This window comes from Melospiza melodia, chromosome 12 (genome assembly GCF_035770615.1).
Source record: "Melospiza melodia melodia isolate bMelMel2 chromosome 12, bMelMel2.pri, whole genome shotgun sequence".
Classification (NCBI taxonomy): domain Eukaryota; kingdom Metazoa; phylum Chordata; class Aves; order Passeriformes; family Passerellidae; genus Melospiza; species Melospiza melodia.
Genome location: NC_086205.1, coordinates 8,878,450 through 8,906,055, shown reverse-complemented (window position 1 = coordinate 8,906,055; position 27,606 = coordinate 8,878,450). Strand labels below are relative to the sequence as shown.

Here is a 27,606-nt window from a genome sequence, read left to right as displayed (position 1 = left end):
CCAGGATGAATTAGTAATGAGTCTGTAACTGGGTGCTTTTTTTTTTCTGGTTTAAGGTTGCATCAGCCCTTTATAGTTCAGTAACATGATTGGGATGGAAATAAAAATCATAGCATGCCCTAAATTGAAGATTTTGTTTTGTTTTTGTTTTCCAGTGAGTTGTCATGGAGCTTGGTGTCAGTGATAAATTTGGCAGCAGTAATAAAACTGCCTTGTATTTAAGGACCAAATTTAAAGATTTTGGTTCGCTTTTCCCACATGGCAGCCAGTGGGAATGCAGCAGGCAAAGCAAGCTCCTCCTTTGAAAGAAGGCACTTTTGTTGGGTTCTCAGATGTTTTCAGTGCAAGCAGGAGCTTTGGTTCAAGTTTCTTTGCTGGCACTGCTGCAGGACGTGGGGTATGAGAGAGTTCTGTCCCTTGCTGCAGGAGGAGAGGGAGCACTAATTCAACATTTCCCTTGTCCTTTCCTTGCACTTTTGCCATGGTGTGTGTTGAGCTTAACCTTTGAAAACTTGCTGATAAGCTGTTATCAGCTAACAGTTAAAATAACAAACCTTTCCACTTTACTGGGTTGGGATAGGGACTTCCCAAGGCTTCAGAGCCATGGTGTGGAACAGGAACATCATTAATCCAGAGCAGCCAGGCTGGGGGCAAAGTTTTCTCTCTGAAGGAAGCAGCCACAGCTGCTGCTTTCATGCTGTTTACGTAACCTGCCCTGCGAGTATTTATTTTGCACAAAACGCTTTATTTTGAGCTGTAGATGTTGTTGTGAAAGGTCAAAACTCTGTTCTAGTGGTTTTTAGCAGATCTGAAGTGGGGTACAGGAAATGAAATTCCAGCTCAGTGGAAAACAATGCCAACAGTCCTATTGATTTCAGCACAGCTCGGCTTTCATCACAAGTAGAAGAATTTCGAAGCAAATAATGTTGTGTTTGTTCAGTTTGTTAAACAAAAATCCATCTGCAGGGGTTTGCACTTGAATCCAGATACTTGGAATTCTGCTGGTATTTTGGTAGGATGAGAAATACTAGATTGAAAGAATTCTTTGGGTCCTCAATGATTATGTTAAAGGAGAAAAAGAAAATTCAATCAGCAGGTATGTTTGTACCCCTGTTCCCAGCAGGGGTGGTTTCTGTATTGCACACCTTTGGCTTTTGGGTCTCTCCTGTTCACTTACTCACAGTTTTTACACAGTGAGTAAGTGCTTTTATGCATCCTTAAGAGCTTGAGGCTGCCACACACCATGCTGCTTCTGGACTGGATTGTGGAGGCATGAAATCTTTCAGGTTGGATGTGGGAAGCAAGTGCTGAAAGCCAGTCCAAGGCTATAAAAGATGGTGGTAAATGGGACTGCAGGAAGAGCTGAACTTGTCTGGTGCTGAAAGTCCTCCAGCCCCACAAGTCCCTTCCCATTTAGGCACTGACCATTCCCACCTTGGCTGCCCATGATAAATGGTGGTTTCAAACCTGTCCTTAAAACCTGTATTTTTTTTCCATGTGAAATGCAGTAATTTATTCCAGTGGCATTTGGCCAACTTTGGGCATCTGGTGTCTCGTGTTTTTTATGAACATCTCTCCGATTTTCTCTGCTGTCTCCTATACATGTATATGATTTGTGTTTACAAGGATAAGGTATCCCAATGTATTTTTTCCTGTTGTGTGTGATTTTGATTCTTTCAATCTTATTATTGTTTCATCTGTAGTATTGCTTACAGTATTTGTTTTCTTAAGCAAGAAAATAAACCTTGTACTTACATGTACCATTTCCTGTCTTAAAATGGTGGGAAAATAAACCTTGTACTTACACGTACCATTTCCTGTCTTAAAATGGTGGGGAAAATTATAATTACTGGCTTTTGAGGCTTTTTTCATTGATTTAGTAGAACCACATAATTTTCTTATGAATAAAGGCAAATATTTACATTTTTAATTCATAAAGTATAAACTCTAAAGTTTATCTGATAAAACTGTTAAGATACATGTGTGCTTACTGTAGGTTTCATTTTGAAATTGTTCTGTAATTAAAATAGTTAATGCAGGCCTGGTATGGGGCACAGAGGCTGCAAATTGATACTTTCCTGTGCAAGAATATTGTTATATCATCATCCTCCTGTGAATGTAGCCTAACCCAGACCTCACAAGCTTTTCCTTATTGGGAATATGGAATTACTTGTCCTGTTTTTTGTGGCAAACCAGCTAAGATAAGGAGAGATATAAAATGAAATGACAGCAATGACAAAACTTAGTATTTTTCTCAAATAAAATTGGCCTTTGCTCTTCAGAAAAAAATTAGAAATGTGCTGAACTTTCCAAACATTGGGGATGGCCTTGAGACCAGCTGAATTGTGGTGCAGAACATGAGGCAGGTGGTGCCACATGGATTTTTTTTTTTGCCTAAAGTCTTTTAATTCTGGCAGGAGACTGTGCTGGTATTTCTAACCCTCTTGCTCAGCGTTGTAGTAGCTTGGTTGTGTCTGAAGGTTGCTGAAGGATATAAGGAAAACCATATGTGTGGGTAGAGAGAAACTCTTTTAATACCAGGTAGTTTCTTGTTTACATTAAAGTTCTGTAATTTCAAGGTGTTGATTTATCTTCAATTTTAAGTAGAGCTGGGCTAAGTCTTGCAGCCTGTTAAATTTGGGGAGAGGGGTGTGGGGGTGGAAAAAGTGCAGTGGGCTCAGGACTGGGAGTCTCAGTAGTTGTTGTCTCTCTCCTTGCATGGTTCTGGTAGTAACAGGAATAATGATATTTTGAGTTGTATGTACGTAGGAGGACTGAAGTAAGTTATGCTTTTCCTGAAATTTGCTTAAAATTAGGAAAACAAATAGCTTGGAGTTTGAGTATAAAATTAGTGTAAAATATCCTTAATAGATTACCTTATGTATGTTATTTTACAGGCTAATCCAATCCTGATGTAATTTTGTAACGTGGAAAGCTCTGAGCTCTTTTACTGGAGCTACTTGCTTAATTTAGATTAAAATTGTACCATAAAAGGATTATAGAGTGTGTGCCTGTGCTAAGAAAGGATGTACTAAATATGCTGAGGTATTTTTCTACTCCCAGCTCCTTTTTGAAAGCGCATACTTAATTTTGGATGTTCTCTGCTGCCTTCGAATGTGCCACGTAACATCACGATGTGCTGCGGGGATGTGTTGGCTTGGTCTTGGGAGCATTTTTTCAGTGCACTTCAGCAGGATTCTGAGCTTCCCTGTTCTTTCCAGAGAGAAGAGTTCAGTGCTGGACTGTGCTAAACGCTACCCATGGTGCAGCTTCTGAGGACAGCTTGATTTCTGTGACTTGAAGAGGAGGCACATGTGCAGTGAGCCAAGAGGACATGGGCTTCCAGTGCATCTGGAGCAATGATCAGGTACCGGCAGCTGTTGATGTTCAAATTGTAGTAACCAGTCAGAAACTCAGAGATATCAAATGATAATGTGCTCACTCCTAAAATTCTAAATACTCTTGCCTTTCTAAGAGAGGGATGAGCTGAGTTCACTTTCTTGTTTTATGTTGTGTCCAAAGCCATTTCCCTGCTGAACCTGCAGAGACCTGATGGGATCCAGCTCCCATGGGACCAGCAGCAAGGGATAAGTGCCAAAGGGGTGGGTGCATAGGTGGAGGTGAAGTTAGTGGTTACGTTTTTCTAATATAACTTGGAGTCTGAAAGCATTTGAATCTATTAATTCAGGTGTATTGATTTTGTGAGGGGACAGCTTTAGCACATTATTTTCCATTCTTATGAGTACTTTTTCATAGTATTTCCCTAGTGATTGACTGGAGAATGCAGATTCTCAGATTCTCTGTTGTAGCTGGAATAGAGACACCAGCAAAGTTCCAGAAAAGCAGAAATTCATGGTTTATTTTGGATATTGCCATTCCTAGGAATATATAAAATCTTGATTCTGTGTCATATATGCAATTTTTTAGTTTAACTGCATCTATTTTATGTATTAAAAATTAAGTGGTAAAACTTGTATGTTAGCAAACCACATATATCTGTCTGTATGAAGAACTGAAAAGGAGCTAATTCTATAAAAACTCTGTAAGCTTTGGAGAATTAAGTTTAGAAGAATATGTAAAAAATAGTTGCTTGTTTCTTTGTAGATGCTGCTTGAAAAATCCTTTTTTCTTGTCTATAAAATTATCTAGAGTTTTCTTCAGTTAGTGGCTGGGTATCTGTGTAATGCAAGAAAAAAGTAGTTGTTTCACTCGAGGAGACTGAAAATGGTTTGTTCTACACATCTTTACGTTTGTGTGATCTTTATTGTATGGAGATGCTTCATGCAGAGAAAGCTACAAATACATCATTTTAGGATGTGCCTGAGCCACCTCTGAGTGGGATTGCAGGAAGATGTGAGGTGGAGCTACATTTTGGGATTTGTTTCTTAATATAAAAGCTGTCAATTTTTACCCATTCTGTGAGGAGTGGTGGGTGCTGTAGAGGCAGAGCATCCATATATTTAGATTCTGGCTGTCTCTTGTTATGAGCTATAATTAAGGTGAAGTATTTTGCTGGAGAATTGAATTCTCCCTTGATTTGAACCTGGTTCCATCTCTGTGAAAGCAATTAGTTGCTTGAACCACTCTGTCCTTGCTTCATCAGTGACAATTCATCAGTTGCTTCTAATTGATCTGATTCTTTGTGGTTAATAGGCAAGGCACTCCATGTGGGAGTGCTCTGTGTGGTGGTGCTGAGTAGAGGAGGCTTGAGGATGGAAGGTCTGGCCCTGAGGGGGACTGTGACATTTATGGAGGACTGGAGGTTATAGAACACACTGTGAAGCTCTGGAGGGTCCCAGGGTTAATGCTTCAGCTGATGTGCTTTTGAACATGGCTCTCACTCAGCCTCTCTTAGCCATGACTTGAATTTACTGATGTGGTGCTGCTTTTTCCCAGGATGGGCAAATACAAAGCTGGTGGTTTGGGCAGGAGTATTAGCACAGTGGCAAAGTTTGATGTGCCCCTTGGGTGAAGTCTGTTTAACTTTTGCTTGTCCCTTAAGATCAGTTCTGTGATTTAATTCAGAAAATACTCAGGGCACTTTGCAGTGATCCCTTTGGGGTGCTTTCTCCATCAATACTGCAGTGTCCAATGTTGTGGTTGAAAATAAGGACCAAACCCCACTGCTGACAAGTTCAGAATTCTAATCTCCCATATTCTGCTATTTAAAGTGGTGTCACAACTCATGAACTGAGTAATTCTACATTCTGATACCTCACACAGATCAAGAGGACTCTTCTGGTCTGCAGTGAGCACTGGGGAGCAGAAGCCTCTTGGGAGGGAGATAAAAAAAGGCAAAACCTACTGAAAGCTTCATGAGTGACATAGGTCTGGGAGGAAGATGCTGAGCAGGTTTTGTTTGCCTTGGGAATATTTACATAGAGCTGATCCACTCTTCTTAAAGAAACTTTATCACAGCACTACAGAGAAAACTGTTGGTACTAAATATAGAGCCTTATTGTGGCAGTCTCATGACTTGAGTTCTGCTTTCTTAATGGGCTTTCTGCAGTTTTTGTAGGTTTTTGGTAGAAAATCTGAATATTACTCCTCGAAGGGGTTGTGTAACAATAGCAAGGACAAGAAAGATGAAATTTGGTGAGACCTTGCACTGCAAAAGATCAGAGGAATTTTTCAGCTTCTGCTGTTTCTGTAAAGCTTTCAGTGCCTGAGTATCTTCAGAGAAGATCCCTCAGAGGTTCCAATAGTTCATCTTGATCTTTTGCATCAAAGCAATATCACTATTGCTGGACAGCTTTTGTGAAATGATTTTTGTTTCCTTCCTAATAGAGGAAACAAGTTCCTTAGGCTGGGGCTGTTTACCATTTAGAAAAGTTCTTCTTACAACCTAAGTATTTTTTTCTTCCTGCACTTTGAGTCCATTGCTTTTCCTGGTCACTGTAGGTGTGGAGCAGGACTTCCATGTTTCTTTGAAGAAACTATTTGTGCATTTAGTAGAAACATATCATATCTCATTCTTATCTTCTCATTTCACCCTGTCCAGACTGAGCCACCTCACTGAGTTACCTCCCCATCTCTCAGAGCTCACCTGGTGACCTGGCTGCCTTTGCTTGTCATTCTCTTGGGGTGGTTTCTCACATTCCCAGCAAGCCTTTCCCAAAAGTGGACTTTCCCCAAGGCTTCATCAAATCTGAGAGGATCAGGAATTTGTATTCCTGTCAATGGATAGAAGTTGCCTTGTTTGTGACAACTGGATATTTATAATTTGTGCTCAGTCTGATTCTCTCCATCCCCAATCCTTATCTACAGTGCAGCTGCTCAGCAGTTGTTTCTATATTTATGCAGGTGATTTTTTTTCTCTGAACAACACTTGACCTTGGGGAATTGGACTGCATTTTTTAATCACTTCTTCAGTTTCATTAATTCCTCCCTGCAATAGCTTCCCATTTATGCATGTCTTTATGTGGCAACAACATAAATTATAGGACTTTTCTTTCCACGTGACACTAATACTGAGGCTTCATTGTCAGCTCTCATTGCTCTTTGCAGGTTCCTCACCTGCCAGAGGAAAAGTGACAGAGGCTCAGCTGGCTTTACAAGTGTCCCTTATAACTGCTATTGATGAATACTTATTTTTAAAATTCTTTTCTTCAGTGTTTCTCACTGCTGGGAACCCTATTAGAGTTAATTATTATTATGGAAGACTTGATTTCAGCCTGTTCTCTGGGAGGGATGTTATTTTGTGCCTGTTTCCCTGAATAAAGAGATCTGGTTTTCTCTCATGGCCTCTGCTCAGCTGGCCACCACCACTGTCAATCTGGGGAGGCTGTTGCTCACTTGCTGCATTAGGGGCCCTTTCAGCAGCTGTAATGTCTCTTATGTGGCACCATTTTCCTTCCTGATGGAATTCCAGAGCTTCTCTTTATGTCCCAGGAGCTGGGCTGCCATCCTTCAAAAGAAGGTAGTTTGCAAATGTAGTGTTTTGACCTTTCCCAGCCTCATCAGTGCATGTTCTGAACATTACAGTCTTGTGTCTCCTCCTAAAACTGCACAGACTGGAACTGCAAAGGCAGGGCTCACCTGGGAAGAGGAGAGGAAGCCACTCAGAAACTCCTTAAAAAGGGATCCTTACTAACCCCATTCCTAAACACATAGTGCTTTTTGCCTTGTCATTTAGTACCTTTAGTGTCTTTATTTTACTTTACTCTTGGTTCCTGGAGTGTTGCTGAAGGCAATACAAGGTTAGAGGAAGTCCTTGTAGTTGTTGTGTGCTCCTACCCATCCTGAGCTCACTCAAAACACACCAGGCAACAGTGTGGAAGGTGCTTTGTGTAAGTAACCTCACTCTTGGGTAGCAGCAGTTGTAGTGCTTTGATCTGGAGACTGTGCAGTGGTGGTACAAGTGTCTCTGAGTTTTCTTGAGTAGCTTTTAGGGACACACTTACGAGAAGGGCAGCTCTCCCTGGGGGTATTGCAGATCTGTGAGTCTGTGCCTGTTTCCAGCACCCTGCCTTTGTGTTTAAGCAGACCCAGAGATTTCTTGGTGGTTCACTGAAGCTGCTCTTCAGAGAGTTTCTGATCTCAAGTTTCTGATCTGAGAGGCTCTGAGCCATGTTCTGGGCACAGCCCTTTTGCCTGTGGAGGAGCAATTGGGCACCAAAACCTATCCCCAGCTTTGTTTCACCCCTTAATTTTGGACTCCTTTCCCAGCTATGGGCTCTGGACTGTGGTGACTCAGGAACAGGGTCTGAAATCACCAGGGCTGTCCTGTTGTAAACAAATTCCCTTTCCAAACAGGGCTCCTGGCTGGAAGTGCTGCTCACCTTTCTCTGGATGTTGCACATGTCCCATTGTGGAGCTTTTTCTCTTTTCCTCTGGTCAAGCTTCTCAGGTCTCAGTGCTGGTCTTGTCAAATTACAGTTTTGCTCACCTGCCTCTGCAGGGAGGACTTCTCAAGTCCCAGGTCTGGGCACATTCTGGATAAAATCCTAAGTGATAAATACATAAATTTCATTTCTGGTCTTAGTAAAGTACCATTGATACAAATGTGTTGTATTTGCTTATTGAGTGTGTAAGAGAGATACAAAATTATAAAAAAAGGAAAAATAATAAAATAAACTGGCCTGTAGTACTGTGTGTTGCATGTTCAATTTTTCAATTTTTTCACAATATTCCAGTTTCATGTACTGATAGTTCTGGAATGCATGAGGCATCAGATAGGGTCCAGTCATAAATCTCTGTAAACATCAAGTTTGGAAGGATGTGAAATAGAAGCTTTGCTCCTTACAAAATAGGAAGGTGAATTGCACCAGATCAGGTCTGGACATAATGAGAGCACAAACAAGAATCTGATTCTGTGATTCTGATTCCTTCCTTCCTGGACACTCAGAGAAGGGATGTGTGTCTAGGGCTGGGAAGAGTGGATTCAAGGTTTCACAGGTGTTTAGGACTTGACAATAAAATGCCACCTGATCTATGCAAATGTTCAACCAAACGTTTGTCTCATAGAGCATCATTTGCTGTCTCCATTCACTTCTTTATTCATCCAGGTAGGAACTTTTCCCAGAGCAGTCCCTCCTGTACCTCCAAGTGTGTGCTGAATAGGTTTATTAACAGCCTAAGTGCTGCATAATTGTGAAATTAACCTTTGAGTCACTCCCATCTCTTTTCTAATTTTCTGCTGCTGTCAGAGGAGTATGCCACAGGAAGCACTGAGTGTTTGCTTTGGGTTTGCAGGATCCTGGGATAACTCAGCCCTTGGTCCAGGGCAGCAGAACCATCCTTCCTTGTCAAAGGTTGGCTTAGGATTTCTTCCCGACTCGCCAAGGCCTACAAATAACAACGTATGCTATTTTTGAGTATTGGCATAATATTGGTATTTCAGTCTTCTGCAATTTTAGTTGTTCACCAATTTATTAAATTGAAGGTCACGGGATTGGAGAACTTGTTATATGATTATTTTAGGCCTGAGCTCAAATGAATAGGTATATTACATTAAAAAAAAATTAAAATATATTTTAAATTTATATTTATAAAATTTACTGTGCCAACTAGAAATGTTATGCCTAGCAGATGCTGTATAATGTTCCTATTAGTTATTAATTGGCTTGGAAATACTTAATTATCTTGTATTTTTCAAATATAGTGAACTAGTTAGTTTTTAAAAATACTTTTAGCTTTCTTTTTGCACCCATTGCCATCAGTTTAGCCTGTTATTTCTCCTCCTGGTCTAGTTACTTGGTTGCCCATAATTCCTTTCAGAAATCTTGTTGTCTGTCAGCTTTTCACTGGCACTATTGTGGTCCCTTAAGAACTGTGGATTTTTAGTATCTTATACCCTTGTTGTATGTAGTACATTTTTTTCCTCTGTTTTGACATCAATACTGAGCCAAATTATATTTGGCACCTGATACTTGAGTTCCCTGCATTTACCAATGATTTTGTCTGAGTGAGAGGAAGGAGAAGAATTTCTCTTTCTTAATATTGATCAACTAAGTTACTGATCAAAGGAGCTGTGTAATGTGTGCTATGAAAATACTTACCTGGTTGCAACACAACATAATTGTGTAGCAGCCATCAATTTTAGGACAATGTGGGTTGGTTTTCTGTTTCACAATGATTTAAGGTATTACTTTGTATTAAGTTCAGGATCTTGTGTTTAAAAATTTTAACCTGAGCCCTTGAGGCATAGATGAAATCATGTGTTGGGATACTGAACCAAGCCACCATGGGCAAAAAAATATGAAATGCTATGCACAAGCTCTTTTCTTCTCCTGGAGTCCTCCTGGGGTTTTGTTCCCACTTATTTTCTCTGCTGCATTTTTTTTTTTTTTTTGTAAATATCACTGCAATTAACCCTTGGAAACCTCTGAAAATTATTTCCTTTTATTTTTATTCTGACTTTTCTTATTCTGTAGCAATATTTCTCTTTTTCTTCCACTTCTTGCATGTGCTACTCTACTCCCCCTTCTAGTTCCTGAATTGATCCCTTTAGGGTAAGGAAGTAAATGAATGTTTTTGTCTGTTTTGAAAATGCCCGGGAGATCTGGAAGCTGTCTCCATCTCTTGGTGGTGGAAAGCTGAGTGCTGGGCTCTGGAGGGCAAGGCAGGGAGGCACAGCAGGTGCAGCTGGGATTTGAAATGGGGCACAAAGTGATCCCTTTGGAGAAGAGATATCTCTCTCTGTCCCTCCACTCCTGCTTCCCCTTGGGCACAGGAGTGCTCAGGCTGCAGCAGTGATGTTGTCTGGGCAGAAATCTTGTGCTTTGGTGACTTTTAGCTCTTAAAGAAGAGATATTTCTAAAGCAAAACTGAATTTGTGATTTCTTTGATCTTTGAAAGTAGGTAATAAGAAATTTGCATTCCTTTTCATTTTCCCTAGCCAGATTTATAAATCTTAATTCAGAAACCACAGTCCAAAATCCAAGCCCTCCTCCTTCCTCTGCAGAAGTGGATGCCAGTATTGCTGTTCACATGAGATCAAGTAGGCACAAAATCCTTGGTTTTTCATCCCGGATCTGTGGTGTTGTTACATCCAGTCCTGATTAATTTTGGGATGTTACCCATTTTCCATAAGGAAAGGTAGGATTGTCTCAGACATTCTTGTCAGATGTGCTCCACCAGAGTAAGTTTTGGGACACCCTGTTTTGGCATAATGGCTTCCTACTGGCTAGGAAAAGGTGTGGTGAAAATATGGAAATTCTGTCTCTTAATAATTTTGAGGCTGCAAATTGTTCAGAAGGAGTTTGAGGCCAAATTGATGAATTCTGGTCAACCCTGAGATGGTATAATTGCAGAGCTTGCAGCCCAGGTTATCCTTCAAACTTTGATCTTCACTCCTTGTCATGCTCATCCCTCCATTCCTTCCCTCATGCTCCAAAGGTACAAAAAGAAGGCAGAACTTGTGCTCCTTCCCTGTCCACATCCAGGTGAAGCACAGCTGCTCTTCCAGGTGGTTACCAGGACTCTGCCAAAGATTTGGATGTTCTGCACAGTGAAGTGTATCCCCCTGGTTTGGGATTGGCACTGGGATTGGCAGAACTTGTGCTCCTTCCCTGTCCACATCCAGGTGAAGCACAGCTGTTCTGGCAGGTGGTTAGCAGGACTCTGCCAAAGATTTGGGTGTTCTCTGCTGATCTGGTCTGCACAGTGAATTGTATTCCACTGTCTTGGGATTGGTACTGGGATTGGCAGAACTTGTGCTCCTTCCCTGTCCACATCCAGGTGAAGCACAGCTGTTCTGGCAGGTGGTTAGCAGGACTCTGCCAAAGATTTGGATGTTCTGCATCCATTGAAGTGTATCCCACTGGTTTGGGACTGGCACAGGGGTGGAAATGGTTGGGTGATGTGCCCACCGTGCCTTACATAGCCCGAGTGAAACTGCCTGCTCGGATCTTTGTTCCCGGACCTTACCGGGGTTATGAGCTTGTCCCCCCGCTGCCGGCAATGTTTGACTGGAGCCGAATGTGGGATTTTGTTAATACTCCTATTTTTATTTTACCGGTGCATTTGCATCGCTAATCAAACACAAGCCTCCTATTGTTCTCCCCGCTCCTTCCTCCCGGTCCGCGTTTATATTTAGTTATTTTAACAATAATACGCGCGGTTTGTAATGCCGTGAGAAGCCGGGGCGGCGACGCGCTCCTTGCCCGCTGGCCGGGCGCGCTGTTCCCGCGGCCGCCGGCTGTTCCCGGAGCCGCCGCTGCTGTTACCGGAGCGGCGCCGCTCGGGGGCTCTGGCGGCGGAGCCCGGGGCGGGCGGGGACTGGCGGCCGCGCAGCCCCGCCGGGCTCCATCCAGCCCCGTTTCCATCCATTCATGAATCCGTGACGTCAGCACGCTCGGTGCTTCTTTGCAGCAGGCTGCAGGATTGTGTGGGTGGAATTTCCTTTTATTTTGCAACACTTCCTTTTTTTTTTTTTTTTTGCCTTTTTTTTTTGCCTTTTTTTTTTTTTTTTTTTTTGCCTTCCATCTTTTTAAAACAAGAAAATGGAGCATCACATAGGAAATCTTCATCCTTGTGAGTATTTAGGGGGAAGTGTGTTTCTGTGAGGGGTGTGTGTTTGTGTGTGGTGTTTCATGGTCAGCGTTCCCCTCTCGCCATTTATTTCGGAAGGACAGATGGATGTTGCATTTGTGATGGGAAAGGGATTAAAAAATGATGCTGAGAAAGGGAAGAGGAAACGTGAAACCTTAATTTATCCATCACTGCATATGAATCTGAGAGCTGGCCTGGCCTTTGCCTGTCGGTGTGCTGGACATTTTTCACTTGCAATTTTGCACGTTATCTTCTTGTGCCCCCCTTTTAAAGGGGAAGGGAATGGCAATGGAGAATGCCTGTATATTCCATTTATATCCAATGACTTAAGAATTACTAGATAGTGTAAAGAGGCAGAATTGTAATTTTTGCCTTTTTGGGAATTGTAATTTTTTTTTCCTTGTGGGCTAATCAGACAATTCCTCTTGTGTTTTACAGTGTTAAATAATTAAATTTTATTTCTGAGACGAAGGAGGTGTGTTTTTCTTTCAATCAGCTGGGTAGGAATTTGCTCCTGTATTATTGAAAATAGCAGTTTGAGCTGTCTCTGATGTGCTGAACACAATTTTCACCCCTCATTTTCCTAATAAATGAGGGAGCTGGGAGTACCTTTGCAGTTAACGATACTGTTCACTGGGGCAAGATTTGTCATATTCCTGCTCACCTGAATGGGCATGATGTCATGTTTTCTCCCAATGAAAAGAAGAGCTCCTCTTTATTTTTGTTTTGGGGGGTGGTTTAGGTGCTGCAGTAGCTTAATCATATCAAACCACATGTCTCCCTTAAGTAAATGAAAAATGGGATATTTTAAGTAGATCTGGAGAAAGATGACATCAGGCCCATGTGTTTGGATATACTGATTTTAGCAGTAGGCAATCTGTTCAGTAGAAGAAGATGAAGGAATGTATTTGGATCAATAATTTTGAGGGAGAAAACATGAAAATGTTTGAAAGGAGAGAGATGCAGTCAGTCTGGCTGGAAATGTGGGCCCTTTCCACAGTACCTGTTGTGTGGGTAGCCACAGACACCTTGGGATACCCTAGAATGGGGAGGGTAGAGTTGTCATGGGTTTAAAAGTTTTTGTCACTACCCTTTTTGTTGTGCTCCTGAATGAATGTGTACGGGTTTTGTTTCTAGAGAGAGGCAGCCCTTTGAACTCTCTGTCTGTGACAGCCTTCTGCTGAGAAACACAAATAAATCCAGATTTTGATGTAGTGGAGGTTTTGTTTGTTTGTTTGTTTTGCTCTAACACCAGTTTTGTTTTCTGTCTTTGGGGCCTCCTGTCTGAGTCTTTGATCTGGAATGGTCCTGTCATTCAGATTTGTCTTTGTCCCCTGCTGCCTGATAGTTAAATTTATAGCTGGCATTCATTTTGACCCTTGTGCCTGGAATTAGCAAGTAACTTCTAGCACAGAATAAATGGTAGAGACTCCCACTGTGCCCCAGCTATAGGTGAACTTGGGTTTAATCATGTTTGGGGGCTTTTTGGTTGCATTTTCAACCTCCCTTTTTCATCTCCTATTGTAAAGACTAGGTGAGTTGCTTATCTCCAGTGGATCAGAAAATTGAGTAATGGTTTATTTGAAAATCTCTCCCTAGGTAAGACCTTTCACAATTAGGAGTTATTTAAGCATGGGTCTGCTCTAAGCAGTGGCAGAATAAGAAAAGTTTTAAGAATTTCCTGTTTTCTCAGGACTTTTTTTATAGCAAATGTGAGATGGCTAATTAGGATTGAGTTGTTCCTGCCTGGTACCTGTTCCAGGCTGTCTCTAGTTGAGATGTGGGGAGTGGATTTTCAAGAGTTGGGCTTCTCAAGATGGCAGAGTTGTAATTTTATTTTTTTTTAAATAAAAATAAAAGAAATCTGGCATGGCATGTGTGAGCAGATTTTAAATCAGTGCTGGTTGCCCTTCAGCTCTGGTCCTTGGGGCCAGGGCAGGCAGGGGAAGGTGCATGGAGCCCTTTAGCCAAGCTCTGACCTGAGATCCCAGTGGAGGAAGGCAGCAGGAGGTTCACTCCTTGTACAACTTCCAGTGAGTTCTCAGCCAGAACTGAATCCAAATGAGTCAACTAAGGCAAGTGCTACCTCTGAAGCTCTCAGGAGTCTGGCACTTCACCAAGCCCTGTCCAGCTTATGGGACTTTGTCTTTTATCCCTCCTTGGCAGAAATACATCCCATGCAGAGGCTTTTGTAGGCTCCTGTTTTGTGTCATTGCAGCAAATCAGTCTCATCTCCTGGGTAGTGGGGGGTAAATATTTCACCCAAACACCAACCACTTAGGGCTGAATACCAGGCTGGCAGCTGTATGTGTAGTTACAGGAGCAGCAGCTCTGTGTGTAGTTACTCCTACCCTTGTAAATACTCAGTGTGTGCTTTGACCTTTGTGCTCTCTCCCTGCTGCAGCTTCAGCTGAGAAGTTGGTGGTTGGAGGGGCTTCAAAGGCTTTGGCAACAGTTGGGTGTAGGCCAGGAGGAAGAGCAGATTTGTCTGTGTAAAGTCTGTGATTTATAACCCTCTGGTGAAGTTGTGATTGTTGGTGCTGTTCCCTCTGGAGTTGTTGGTAACACAGCACCGAGGTGCTGGAAGGGAAGGAAGGAGAAAGTCCTGGCAGGGGTGAGAGGCTGGTGGGCTGAAGGAATGGAGGTCTCTGTGCAGACATTCTGTTCATTCCAGGGATGCTTGTCCTGTCCCCCATCTCTGTGTCTTCTGGAGGACACCCAAATCAGTAATGTGGCTGTACAGCTGTGACTCTCCTGCTGAAACACGGGAAGTTCAGCCTCACCATCCTGGGCCTGAGGAGGTCCTCAGCTGTTGAGCCGTCAGCTGCAGCCCAAGAGTGGCCCAGCTGGGATGCCTGAGTGCTGGTCCCTGCAGGGCTGGGTGGCAGGAGCTGTGCCAGCCTCAGGAGCAGCCCCGGGTCAGTGTTGTTTGTGTGTTACCAGCACACAGAGCTGTAGTGGAGCAGGCTCACACCTCTAACCCTGCGCTGTCACTAATACAGGCTTACCAGAGGCTCCTGAGCAGGGCATTGTGCTGCCTCTGTCGAGGAGTAATCCTCTTTGCTGTGTATGGTGCTTGCTAAATACAACTCAGTACTGCTGTCATTTCCCTTCCCAGATCTGCCAGCTGGATTTCAGGTGTCCTTCCCCTTCCCAGCAGGTACACCCACGCATGGACCTGGTGTGGGGTGGCAGGGCCAGAGCACTGCACCTACCCCAGGAATTGTTGTACTTTCATGGAGAGCTGTTGAGTTTAGGGTGTGAAGCACATAAGCTCTTAGTACTGAGAAGTTTGTGTGAGTAGCATTTACATGTTGAATGTGCTTTACAAATGCTGAATAATTCATATCTACTATAAAAATAAAAACAAGCGTGGGAGTGAGCGAGTTTACCTGAGACCAGTCTGACACCTCACGTGAATTAAAGTGAGACTTTGATTCATTCACTGGATTCCTGAAAGCAGCACTGTGATATTGATCTTCATCCTCAAAGATCTTTCAGACATTAATTAATTTTAATGCTACTCTTTGAAGGAAAATAGGGTGTTTCAGTTCTGTAAGGGGGGGAAGTTCCAAGATATTGTGTGTTGGTAAGGCTGGAACATTTAGTGCCTTAACATGGAAATGTGGGGCTGTAAGGCCTCTGTGAACTAAACTGGAAGTTTTACTGGTGTTTGCTGCTGTAAAATATTTCAGTTTGAATCCTTAAATCTATTGTTGTTGCATAGTAATAGTAGTATAATAACATATAGTAATGATATAGTAGTATGACAACATGTAGTAATTATATAGTAATATAATAATGTATGGATCAATAATAGCATGGGGATTGTCAATGAGGTAAAAGTACAGAACTGGGAAGGATGAGGAGCCTGAAGAACAGAGCCTGAAGCCTGTGACTGGGTTTGAAAAGTTGTTTCCTACTATGGAGACAGCTAGAAAGGTGAAAGAGAAGAGTGCAACTTAAGGTCATTTCTACATTTTAGTCTGAGACAGGTTTCAGTAGTAATTCCATAGTATAAAAGGCTGATCAGCATTTATTCTGTCTTTATCCTAGCTGAATGCTTTGCAGTGTTTTTGATGGGCCTGTGGTGGATTGTGTCTGTAGTGAGATTGTGTGTGGGGCTGGTGGTGTTCCCTGTGTGCACACAGCTCACAACATGCAGCAGCCACGGGGAGGGGAGCAAAGAGCAATTGGGGGCATTAGTTACCCTGATTTTTGTGAGGTAACTGCAAGGTCCTTGCTGTGCTCCCCTGCTCCCCAGGGGCAGGTGGCTGTGGGTTCCCCTTTCTCCCCAAGCACCTGGGCTCAGAGCAGGGCTGCTCTCCAGCAGGAACGGGCAGTCCCTGGTCCCTGCAGCCAATACCAGAGTCATTATGCAACACCACTTATTTCCTATGGCATCAGATTATGCAATTTCTGAGCAGAAGAATGCAAAGCCCTGGAAGAACACAGTAGCATTTTAGCAGATCCAAAAATACCTTCTGCAGGGTAGAGGCAGCATTTCTGTGTGTAGTGCTGAAAATACGCCGTTACGTAAGGTGCTTATTTCCCAGCCGGCGCTGGCAGCGCTGCCAGGTGGAGCAGGACATGCTCTCCCTGCCCCTGAGAGCTCTCCCTGCACTCACAGGAGCCTGGATGGGCTCTTTGGGTCTCTCCCTCACCAAGATGAATTTTTATTGCTTCTTTTTTTTTTTTTTAATTCCTTGTGAAAAAATAAAAGAAATGGATGCTTGATTTCTCTTTCCAAATCAAGCACTGCTGCAGCACCCCCCACAGATTTGTGACCTTATGCTGAAGGAGGTTCTAGTGAAACATTTGTTGCATGGTGCTGGAGGTAGAAATTAATTCCTATGCTGAGAGCCAGGGCAGATGCACACATAGCATGTGGGGATAAGAGTCACCAGTTCTTTTAAGGTGAAGTCTGCTTTGGAAATCTATTAAATATCTTTGGAGGAGACAGGAGCATGGTGGGAAGGGGGATCTGGTTGATACAATCTGTTGGGATTTTGGCAGGAATACTTAGCAGAGGCTCTTAAAGAGGCTAAACAGCTATTAAATAACTGAGACACCAGGCTGGCAGACAGATTACTGGTTAAATGATAGGGAATAAGAGTAGGGATAAAAGGATGGTAATGTTGAAACATTCTTCTCTGCTTTGGAGATGGAACTACTCATACTCTTCCCACCTTTTCTTCCCTTATCCAGATATTTTAGGAATATTCTGTTTAGGCTGTGAGACTTCACAAGGAAGGTGTTGAGGGTAATAACTATGGAGGCCACCTGCAGGCAGTAGTGGAAGGCTCCAGTGAACTTTGGTGATAAAATACCAGTTCAATTTAGTGTTGATTAAACACAATTCAGTCTTAACAGTCAGAATTAGGCTCTGACATAGTTTTTTTCTGCTCAATAATGAGATCTGAGTAGTAAGAGACTCATGGAGGTTAGCTCAGCATCCTGAGAAGCCAAAATGATCATTGTGCCTTTGTGCATTTCTGTGGCATTCTGTCCTTTTTGGGAATCCTGGCTGTGGTCTGACTTCCTCAACTCCCCAGAGAAGCTGCCCCATTGCTGGAAATGTTCAAGGCCAGATTGGATGGGGCTTGGAACAACCTGGGTTAGTGGAAGGTGTCCCTGCCCATGAATTTTAAGGTTTTGTGGCTTTTTTCAACCCAAACTATTCTGTGATTCTACGTTCTAAGTTTCACATGGAGAGTGAGAAGGTCAAGTGAGAATTGTTAGACTTGAGAAAGGATGTTGTAGTGGAGGATGGGATAATTTGTAAAATCACAGCTGGAATTAAAGAGATAATATGTTCAGGTGCCACTGAAGCAGTGAACAACTGGCTGTTCCAAGAAAGAAAGAATTAAAGGCATGCAAAATGAAGAGCAGTTGGTTTTACCTTCTACAACACAGAGTTAAGTACAAAACTCCCTGCCACAGCCCAGTGTGTGCTGAGGTGCTCTGGTTAAACAATTCCTTGGCCCATTTGCACAGACAGGCCCAGTGCTTTGTGTGCAGAGGCACAGCCCCAGCCCAGCGTGCTGTGAGCAGGGCACTGGGGGCACTGCTGGGGCAGCTCTGCCTGCCTGCACACCCTTCCCTTGGCTCTGCAGCAGGAGAGGGGCATGGATGGACCTCCTGAGCTGCTGTGCCTTCATCCCATTGCTGCAGCCCAGGTGCCTCTTCTTCCTCCTCAGCCAGGCCTGCTTGGGCTGTGCAAGGTGCCAAGCAAACCTGCAGCTGGCTCTGCACAGAGCAGGGCTTCAGCCATTAGGGCTGTTCCTTGGCTGGTACATGCTGCTATTTTTGTCCTTGTCAGAAAGGTTCTGGCCACTGAGCTAGACAGGGTTCTCTTTCTCACTGGTACAGCCACAGACAAAAGGATAGCACAACTAAAATCACTTTTCCAAAAGTGATATATCTCTGTTTTTGGATAGATGGAATATATTGAATAAAGGCTAAATTAAATCATCACAAAGTCAGGTTTCTGTTGTGATAACACAGACTACACACAACATGTCTGTGGTCTCACGTGCTTAATGCCCATGGCTATGTTAATGTTCTATTAATGTTTTTAAATGATGATGAGTATGATAGCTGTGAGCCCTCAGCAGTTGCTACCACATCACTCAGGTGGGGATTATGGTGTCTGCAGGAGAAAGTTGTCTTATGTTGAGGTAGCATCCAAATATTTATTGGAGAGAGGAAGTAAAAGTATGTGTTCAAGTCAGGAGGTGCAGAAGTACTGACAACCTGAAAGGAGCAGTGTAAAGCACAAAAAAAGCCAGTGTGACAAGACTTGACTTTCCCAGGTAAACATGCTTGTTGTAGAGATATGTTTATATAGACAGAGCTATTGCAGTGACAGGAAATCCCAGCTGGGTCAGATGAAGAATTTTCACTTGTTTTATCTGCAATTGATGATGTTTTGGCTATGTAATTGTACTATTTAAAGATAAGGCTGGGTTGTGGCTGGGCATTCATGTGGGTGTTAGATGGGAAGAAGTGTTCTTCCCTGAAGGAGTGGTGTCTTGAGAAGGAGATTGATGGCTTAAAAACACCCAAGCTTTTGCCTTGGGCTACTCTGTAGTTGGCTTAAAGGTTTGCCTGTAGCCTGGGCTGGATTATACCAGGTTAATGTGGGCAAGCTGGCAAGCTTCATAGTGTGATTTCTTTTTTACAACCTAACAAAACAGATAATTACTTATCTCTTATCAACTTATAAAAATGTAATGTAATTAATTAATGTAATCATGTAACTTTAAAAAAAATTCAACCCTCCTGAAAACAAGTTTGCCTTTTGGTGATGTGTAACTCATTCTCTACTAATAAATCTGCTTTTACTTTTTGTTTTCAAAGCAACCACGCAAAACACAAGCCTATGTTCCAAGTAAGGTAAAAACTGTGGCAGAAGAGGAGTATCTGATCCATTCATGTAATATTTTCTTCATCAGGAGACCAAGAAAGAAAGTCTGTTGAAATCCTTTGTAGTGAAACCACACAGTTCAAACCCCAAAGGTCAGAAGTGACAACAAAAGCTCTGGGACTTGCCAATTCAGCAACTCTCAGTTGTTCCTGTGCTGGAGTTGTACAGCAATGGCAGAGGACTGTGCATCAGTGTGTTGTAAAAATTCCCTGTAGAATCTGAGAGAGAGTCACAAGGGGCAGGGGAACATGATGTCTGTGCCTTATAGATATGCTTTCTGTGGTTTTGTTTAGATTTTAGAGCATTTTTAAAGCTTTGTCACAAGCCACTAGTTGAGATGATGCACCCATAAATTCCAGTTGTGTTATCAGTGAGGAGATGAGCAGTTACCTTGTTGTGCCCACTGCAGCCAGGAGGAAATCACACTGAGTACCAGGAAAAAGCAAGGACACCAGAGGGCTTGGCTGTAGGTAGTGATCTGGGCAGGAATCTCCTCTGTCTGTGGTAGTTCCATGTCCCAGCTGGATAATTTCTGCCAGCAGCTCTGCTTCAGCCCTAAACATGGATCAGACAATTGCTTTTATTCCCTTTGCATGTTGGAAGTGCAAGCAGAGATTGTGCTTCACTGGCTGAGATAGAAATAGTGTTCAAGGAAGCAAACTTAGTGTTACTGGAGACTTTGACTGTCACAAGACTTGAGTGGTGGCCTCTGTGCTTACACCACCTTTCCAGCACTGAGTTTTTGTTTGGTTTGTGTGCTGTGTCTGCAATGCTGTGTCTGATTTCCCACTCAATTTTTAGCTTAGATCTTTAAAGGAGAAACTTTAAAGGAGGAACTTCAGTCATGGTTCACACAAGGCATTGGCTTAACTCAGCTGCAAACCTGACCATTGTGTTGACACTCTTAGGAATATTGAACTTGTATAGGCAGCCACGTGCTTTGGTGGCTCTGGGGGAGTGTGGGGACACTCCTGGATGGCTCTTTCCAGGGACAGGCACAATATCAGGCAAGGTGTGCCTTGGTAGCTCATTCACTCACTTGGTGATTCAGGTAAACTCTCACTTATCTGTAGTTTCAAACTGAATTTTCGTCTGTCTGACATGTTGAAGAGCAGCCTCAATCTTTCAAGAAGAGGTGATTTCATGCTCCTCTTGTCTGAGGGTGGTGGGATTTTGCCTGGAAAAATACTTTGCATGGAAATGGAGTAATTTATGAGAAGTTGTGGTTGTACAAAATTACATTGAGCCTTGAATCTCCTTCCAGACAGAAAAGAAGTTTGTTAGTGCAGAGTGCATGAACTCATCAAAACAGTTCAAATCCAAGGGTCTGCCTTCAAGTCTGTGTGTGCAGCAGCACTTTGTGAAATCTCAATCTCTTAAATATGCACAGTCCTCCCACTCATGGAGCTTCCAGCTTTTGACTGGGAGGCTGCTGCAGCAGGAGCATCACTCAGATAGAAATAGCACAGCCTTGGCCAGGCCTTTCCCTGGGAAAGCTCATGATGCACATACAGATCACAGACATGGGATCCCAGGCTGCTTTGTGTTGGAAGGGACTTGAAAAATCATCCAGTTCCACCCCTGCCATGGGCAGGGACACTTTTCACTATCCCAGGTTGCTCCAAGCCTTGTCCAGCCTGGCCTGGGACACTGCCTGTGCCAGGGAACAATTTCTTCCTAATATCTAAACTAAACTTGCCCTCCTTCAGCTGAAGGCCATTCCACCCTGTCCTGTCACTACATGTTCTTTTAAGTACATCCTGAATGGCGCTCTGGATATAATGAAACCTAAAACTTCCAAGAAAATGTTTTTATTTGCCTTTTCTTTTATTGGGAAGAGGTCAACATGAAAAATCTCAGCCTTTTGGTGCTATGACTGAAAGAATAGCAGCAGCTATGACAATAAAACTTGGGAAATGCTCTTCTTCTCTTGTTTCAAGAGATCTAAACCAGCCTAATTTCATTGGATTAAATCACATTTTGCTAAAGCAAGAGGTCGCACATTGCAGAATTTACTATAATAGAAGAGAATTAAAAGAATTAACTTCTCCCAACAAATCAGCACTGATGTGGTGTGGCAGAAACCACTTTCTTCCCTTCCCAGGGTTTCTGCACCACTTTGCTTCAAGTTGGCTTGAGAGGAAGTTGCTTTAAAAGAAACACTGCTGTTTCATGCTCTCCAAACAATGAGTTTGCTACACCTCTGAAAATTAGGCTGCTTATGTAAGGGCCTAAATAAGGCTGGATCATGCTAGTTTGAAAATAATTTCATAACTTTTATATGCCTTCTCTCCCCATGAAGCACATAAAGGGGCATGTAAAGTGGCAGGACACTGTGCCTGAAGGCTTTTTTTATTTGGAGCATCTCAGTGTTGGAGAAAGCAATTTGATTTGGGAAAGCAGACCTGATATCCCTGAGTCTGGGGCTTTGTTCTTGCCTGACCTGTGTAGTGAAAAGCTCTTCATTCCCTGTTAAATCTCCACAGTCAAACATTCCAGAGGCAGAAAACTGTAAAAATGTAAAAGCAAAAGCTTACACTGTAGTAGTGTACTCTTGAGAGTTACATAATAGCAAAGTTATTTTATACTCCAAGTCTGATTTAATCCTTAATGCACTTCCCAAGGCTTAAATTTCATGTATTTTGGGACACTTTTACTTCAAATTCGAGCCTTTACATTGGAGTTTCTTGCAGGATACCTGGCTGATGTTTTATTTGCACTGCTTAATATTCTATGCTACAAAAAGCAGATTTATCCGTAGGAGCAGTGGTAGCACTTCGCTCTTGTTTAAACAATCACTTGTCATTCCCTGATTTTAGGTGATGAGCTGGGGCTGTGCCCAGGAGCACTGAGTTGGGCCTGGCCTGGTGTTTTTCTGAAATTCTGTTCAGGTCTGAAGCATCTTCTTATCAATAACAAAATCTGTGATAGTAGAACAACTGCTGCTAGTAGTAATTGTATTCTGAGGTCACACTGCAGCTTCCCACACTGCTGAATTGGTCATTGTAGTGCTGGTCACCAGCAGGTTGGCAATAACCAACTCTCCAGCTTCCCATATGGGTCTGATTCAGCTCTTCTACTGGTTTGGGTTGTGCTGCTACCTCTGCCTCACTTGCTGTTTTGCTTTCTTTTAAAGAACAAAGTTTACAACCTAAATAAAGCTTTTATGCAAGCCCCATGTGATCAGGCAGGATACAGGAAGGTAATCCAGGCTCCTGGCTGTTCCTGTTTGCTGCTGGAGAGGGGCTGAAGCCCAGGGCTTTTCATCCTGTGGGCTGAAGGGCTTATCTCTCCTCTCTGCAGTGACCTCATGCTGAGGAGTCATGGCTCTGAGCTGTTCCCTTGCCATTGGCTGTGTCCTACCTGGCCACCTCCTTCTCCCTTCCAATGGCTGTTTGCAGAGCCTGGGAATTTGCACCCACTCTAACTGATCTTACTTTTTAACAAAGTACTTTCTGTTAAGGCCATTTTTTTTACCCCACACTCAGGTTCTCATGGAATTTAAAACTGGACTTTGTTCCATGTTGCAGGCTGGATTCACTTAATTGCTTGTGGCCCGGTGTTAGAGCCTCTTGTTCCAGCATGGACTATCCCAAAACTGTGTTTGTGGTGGGCAGCTCTGGCTGCATGACCCCCAGCCACCAGCCTGGCCCTGTGGGAAGGTGGCACACCATGAGTTGTGGAAAAAAGACCTCTCAGTGGAGCATGGAGCAAGAGATAGGAGCGCCTCTTAAAAGGGATCCCAGCTCTTGTTTTATGTGCACCCTCCCAGAAGCTCATGCAGAAGACAAGTGGAGAGCAGTGCTGGGAGAACAGCAAGGAGGGTCTGCTGTTCTGTGAAACTCAAAATTTTACTTGCTTATGAGGGTGGCATGGATGTGGCTAGAGAACTGAACATACCTTGCCACAATGGGCATGGAGGGTCAATCAGAGGTCCAGGATGGCAGTAACTAGGTGGAGCTCAGAGGGAGCAGCCACAAACCATCCCTTGGTGGAATCAAGGTACCTGTATCACCGGGCTTTGTTTCTCTAACACCTTGTCTCAAGGGTTTGCAGAGGGCTCCTGAGCTTGAGGGCTGTGCCAGGCCCAGGAACAGTGGTGGGACTCAAACCACTGCTGAGCTGGGCCAGCTTCAGTCTGGGAATGCTATGGGAGCTCTCTGCAAAGAATCTTTCACGATTTTGACCTTTAGGCTCTTGTTTAAAATTGTGGCGTTTGTTTCCTGGTCAATTCCTGCAGTATGTTACCGAGAGTATTGCCTGAGTGGAGTTTCTGTTGGAACCATTTATTTGTTTCTTTTAGGGCAGTAATTATTTACCAAGTATCAGCAGCTGTCTGGAAAGTCTAGTTAATTATCAGCTCGCCTCAGTGAAACCGCACGTAGTGAAAATACTTCAATAAAAAAATTGAAAGTTTTTCTTTTTCCTCTCATTTCAGGTACTGGGCCCACATGTCACATGTGAGTTGTGTCCTACAGATGCTCTGAGCACCCTCTCGGGCCGTCTCCTTGATGCACACTCACGGCATCATGGCCAGCACCCAGGAGCGCCTGAGCCTGTCTTCCTCTCCCAGCTCCATCGGCAAAGCGTTCTGTGAGGACAAGGACTCGGGGAGGTTCCCCGAGGAGCCCCCGGCCGCCGGGAGCCGCCCGTCCCCGGAGCTGCTGGAGGACGTGCGGGAGCGGGGCTCGCTGCCGGCAGAGCTGCTGGAGGGCGTCAGCAGCCCGGGCACGGCGGCCGTGCTGAGCAGCGTCAGCGAGGACGCCCGCGACCACTTCGAGAACAGCGTGCTGCAGCTGCGGGAGCACGACGAGCCCGAGCCGGGGCTCCCGCAGGGCACCCGCAGCCCCGGCGACGGCGACACCAACGGGGCCGGCGACGATGTGAAGGTGCAGTTCAACAGGACGGGCAGCGGCAGCGGCGGCTTCCTCGAGGGGCTCTTCGGGTGCCTGCGGCCCGTGTGGAACATCATAGGCAAGGCCTACTCCACGGACTACAAACTGCAGCAGCAAGGTGAGAGAGAGGGAGCCACCGGCTCCTGGCTCCCTCTGCTTTGGTGTGAGGTCAGGCAAGTGAGCCAGGGCTCTTCCCCTGCTCTCTGCGTTTTTGGCTGTTTTTGTCTTGTCCAGCCCTGTCACGGGTTTCCAGGGATAAATCCTGCACTATGGAGCCAACAGCCGTCATGGGTGGCAGAGGCAGCTCGTGAGGTGTCGGGATGTATAGCTTATCAGAGTGACCCTGAGAAAAGTTCCAAAGTCTCTTTTCCCAGCCCAGTGCTTGAAGAAGGAGTCAGGGCTCTTCATTTCTTGCTCTCAAGGTTGCTTATTGTATCTTATCTATAAAATTCTTTCTCCTGCTCTGCCAAGGTCCATCCAGCAGGACAGTTCCAGGCACACTGCCTGCCCTCAGGGCGGTGTTATGTCTTTATACTAAAAACTACGTGTACAATCTTTACAATTACTTTCCAATACCTATCACCTGTGTAGACAGTGAGCTTCTACTCTAAACCAATCCGTAAGTGCCAACATCACAGCAGAAGATGGAGGCCAAGAAGAAGAAGGAGAAAGGTTGGACACGTCCAGATCCCTCCATCTTGCCTCCTGAACCCCCATACTAGAAACCCTAAAATCTACTTTTCCACGCCATGATAACTTCACTATTCTACCTAAATTGTTGTGGCTTGCTAATCTTCATCTAAGGTTGGTAATTTGCTCCATGGGTCATAATCAAACCCACAGGTGTTTTGGGCTCAGTGCCAGGGTCTCTGAGCCCCCTGGCAGGGGTCTTGGCAGTCCAGGACAACCAGAGGGATGTTCTGGGTTCCCACAGTGAGGGAGTCAAAACCTGTTCAGTCCCATAGGTTGGGCAATTGTGACAAGGCCCAAATCTGAGCTTGGGAATCAGAAGGAATTGTGTTTAAGTACTTGGTACAATCCCTGTGTTAATTTCTAATCCCTGTGTTAATTTTTATGCCAGATGGAAAATGCTGACATAGGCACTTTCACTTCATAACCTCCAGGTGAAGGCTGACCCCAGTTGACCACCAAATAGCAGGAGTATTGCTTCTCTTTCAAAAAGGCTTTTATTTCTTTCTATTGAGGAGTAATTTTCCTCTTTAAAATATCATTTAGTACTTGTCTTTCCAGAAATATGTTCTTCAATATTTACACCTTTTCCATTTGGATGTGTAAGTGTATGTGAGTATAAATACATATAAAATCTGTAGCTTGTGAGTAAGTGATGTCCCAGTTGACAGCATATATATCTATATATCTATCTCTATATATGTTTTAGGGGATACTGAAAACCAAAGAGCAAAGTATGCTCTGCTGTTGGTGTCTGATTTCTCCCCTAGCACAGGGGGAGGGAGGTGGCAGATGGGAAAGGAACAAGCTGTCATTAGAATTAAGGAGCTGAAATGGTTGAGGCTTATGGAAAATGGGAACAGCCTGGCCACTGCAGTACCGTGGGGCAAAGTCTCCTTTGAGCATCACTCAGTAATAATCAAATGGCTTTTTGGCACTGACAAATTATAAGCTACAAGGTCAGAAACCTGTCTGAGTGGTTCAAATCTAAACCCCAGAGGGATGGGGAACAGCTCCTAATATGAGGGAACAGAGCTGTTAAATAACGTGTTGGATGAATTTGCCTTGAAATCAGCTTCCTAGAGTCAGTTGTTTCCAGTTCATAAGCAAGCAGGAAATGCATCTCTACATTCCAGGTGTCTCCTGAACAGCAGCTCTCTGTGCAAGGGTTTGCTTGCTTTGTAATTCTCTGGCACAGTTGGCTGTGTTTTGTTTGCATGTTGTAAATTCAGTGTGGCACTTGTGGTTCAGACTATAAATAAAAACAGTGACAGAAAGTTCCCTGGGGAATTAAGGCTGCTGGGGTGATTGCACAAAGGGTGAACAGTTTTGGAAGGGCTGTCTGGGTGGGGAGTCTCCCTTGGGAAGGAAAAGGAGGTTCTGAGCAGTCAGATGGCATTCAGAGCAGGCATTGGGCAGTGTCTGTGTGACAGTGCTTTGGGTTGGATGCTCAGTGTTTGTAAGGGAAGATAAAAATGTCTAAGGGAAGGCCACAGGTGCAGAGTGGCAGTGGCCACTCCCAGCAATTCTCTGTGTGTCCCACACCTGTCCCCACTGCTGTCTCTGAACCCTCCTGTGCTGGTGTGTCCCTGTCACCTCAGAGTGGTGGCTTTGGGAGAGCTGCCCGTGGGACAGAGAGAGACAGAGAGAGACAGAGAGATCCCATTTCCACAGAGCAGGGCCAGCAGCTGCACTGGAGCCCACAGTGCAATCTGTGCTCTGGTGACCCACAGGGGACACTCACACACCAAACTAGAAGATGGAAGCACTAATGAATGAGAAGGAGCAGCTGGGAGCAGTGCTGGGGCTGGAGGGTGCACACAGAGCTCGTTCCTGGGCACAGGGGGCCTTGCTGCTCCCTGTGGTGGGGGCATGTCCAGAGCCACACACCCAGGGACAGCTGTGTGCTGCTGGCATCAGGCCCCTCTAAAAGGGCAGATTTGAACTGGCTACAGATGTGGTAAGGCTGAGGATTAATTGGGATCAGCTATATGTAGCTGTGTAGTTGAGCTGCATTTTCAGTGTCTTCATTGTTAGAAAGGGGAGTGAAAAGAAGATTTTTAAAAAAATTATTTTTTCTTCTGGAGCTCCTCTATTGTCTTGTTTTGATGACATCTGTTACCCTGATGGCAGTACTACACTTCTGTTACCCAAGGATAAACCTTTTCAAACTGCTTCTGTGCTGAAACTTGAGGATTTTGTGAGAATATTCATGTTCTCTTTTCCAGATGATCTCATTCTTGCTTCTTGCCACCAGAAAATCATCTTTGTGTGCATTTCATCAGCTACATACAAGCCAGCAGTTCACTAACTGATGTATGTGATTATTTTTATTTTTGCTGTCTTTTAGCAAGAGCACAGAGGATGCATGGATTGTGTTTGTGCAAGTGCTGTGTGGCTGAGGAAATGTCTGGGGCTCTTTCAGCAGCAGGGAGAGGATTGTGGTGGCTTTTCATTTCCCTGGGAGCTGCTTTACAGCTTTGGGCTGCTGCCATGGATCTGTGCAGATGATTTTTTCCCCCCTTCTTTATGAGACAACTACTTAAAGCCTGATCCAGGAGTAATCCTTTTTGTTGGGCTGAATCAACAGCAGGGGTA

The 27,606-nt window shown here is 44.0% G+C and overlaps 1 protein-coding gene across 3 annotated transcripts in view; it reads left to right on the top strand.

The window, feature by feature from the left end:
- The window catches only part of MAP3K13 (mitogen-activated protein kinase kinase kinase 13), a 75,588-nt gene that overhangs the window by 25,860 nt on the left and 22,122 nt on the right, over positions 1 to 27,606 (top strand). The window contains exons 3-4 of one of the 3 annotated variants that reach the window (XM_063166684.1): positions 3,222 to 3,367; positions 23,862 to 24,436. In XM_063166684.1, coding sequence (XP_063022754.1) covers positions 23,935 to 24,436 — 502 coding nt within the window. In that variant the 5' untranslated portion in view covers positions 3,222 to 3,367; positions 23,862 to 23,934. Of the gene's footprint in view, positions 1 to 3,221; positions 3,368 to 11,906; positions 11,977 to 23,861; positions 24,437 to 27,606 lie in introns of those variants that run through there. The other 2 variants (XM_063166685.1, XM_063166686.1) reach the window with 2 other exon arrangements.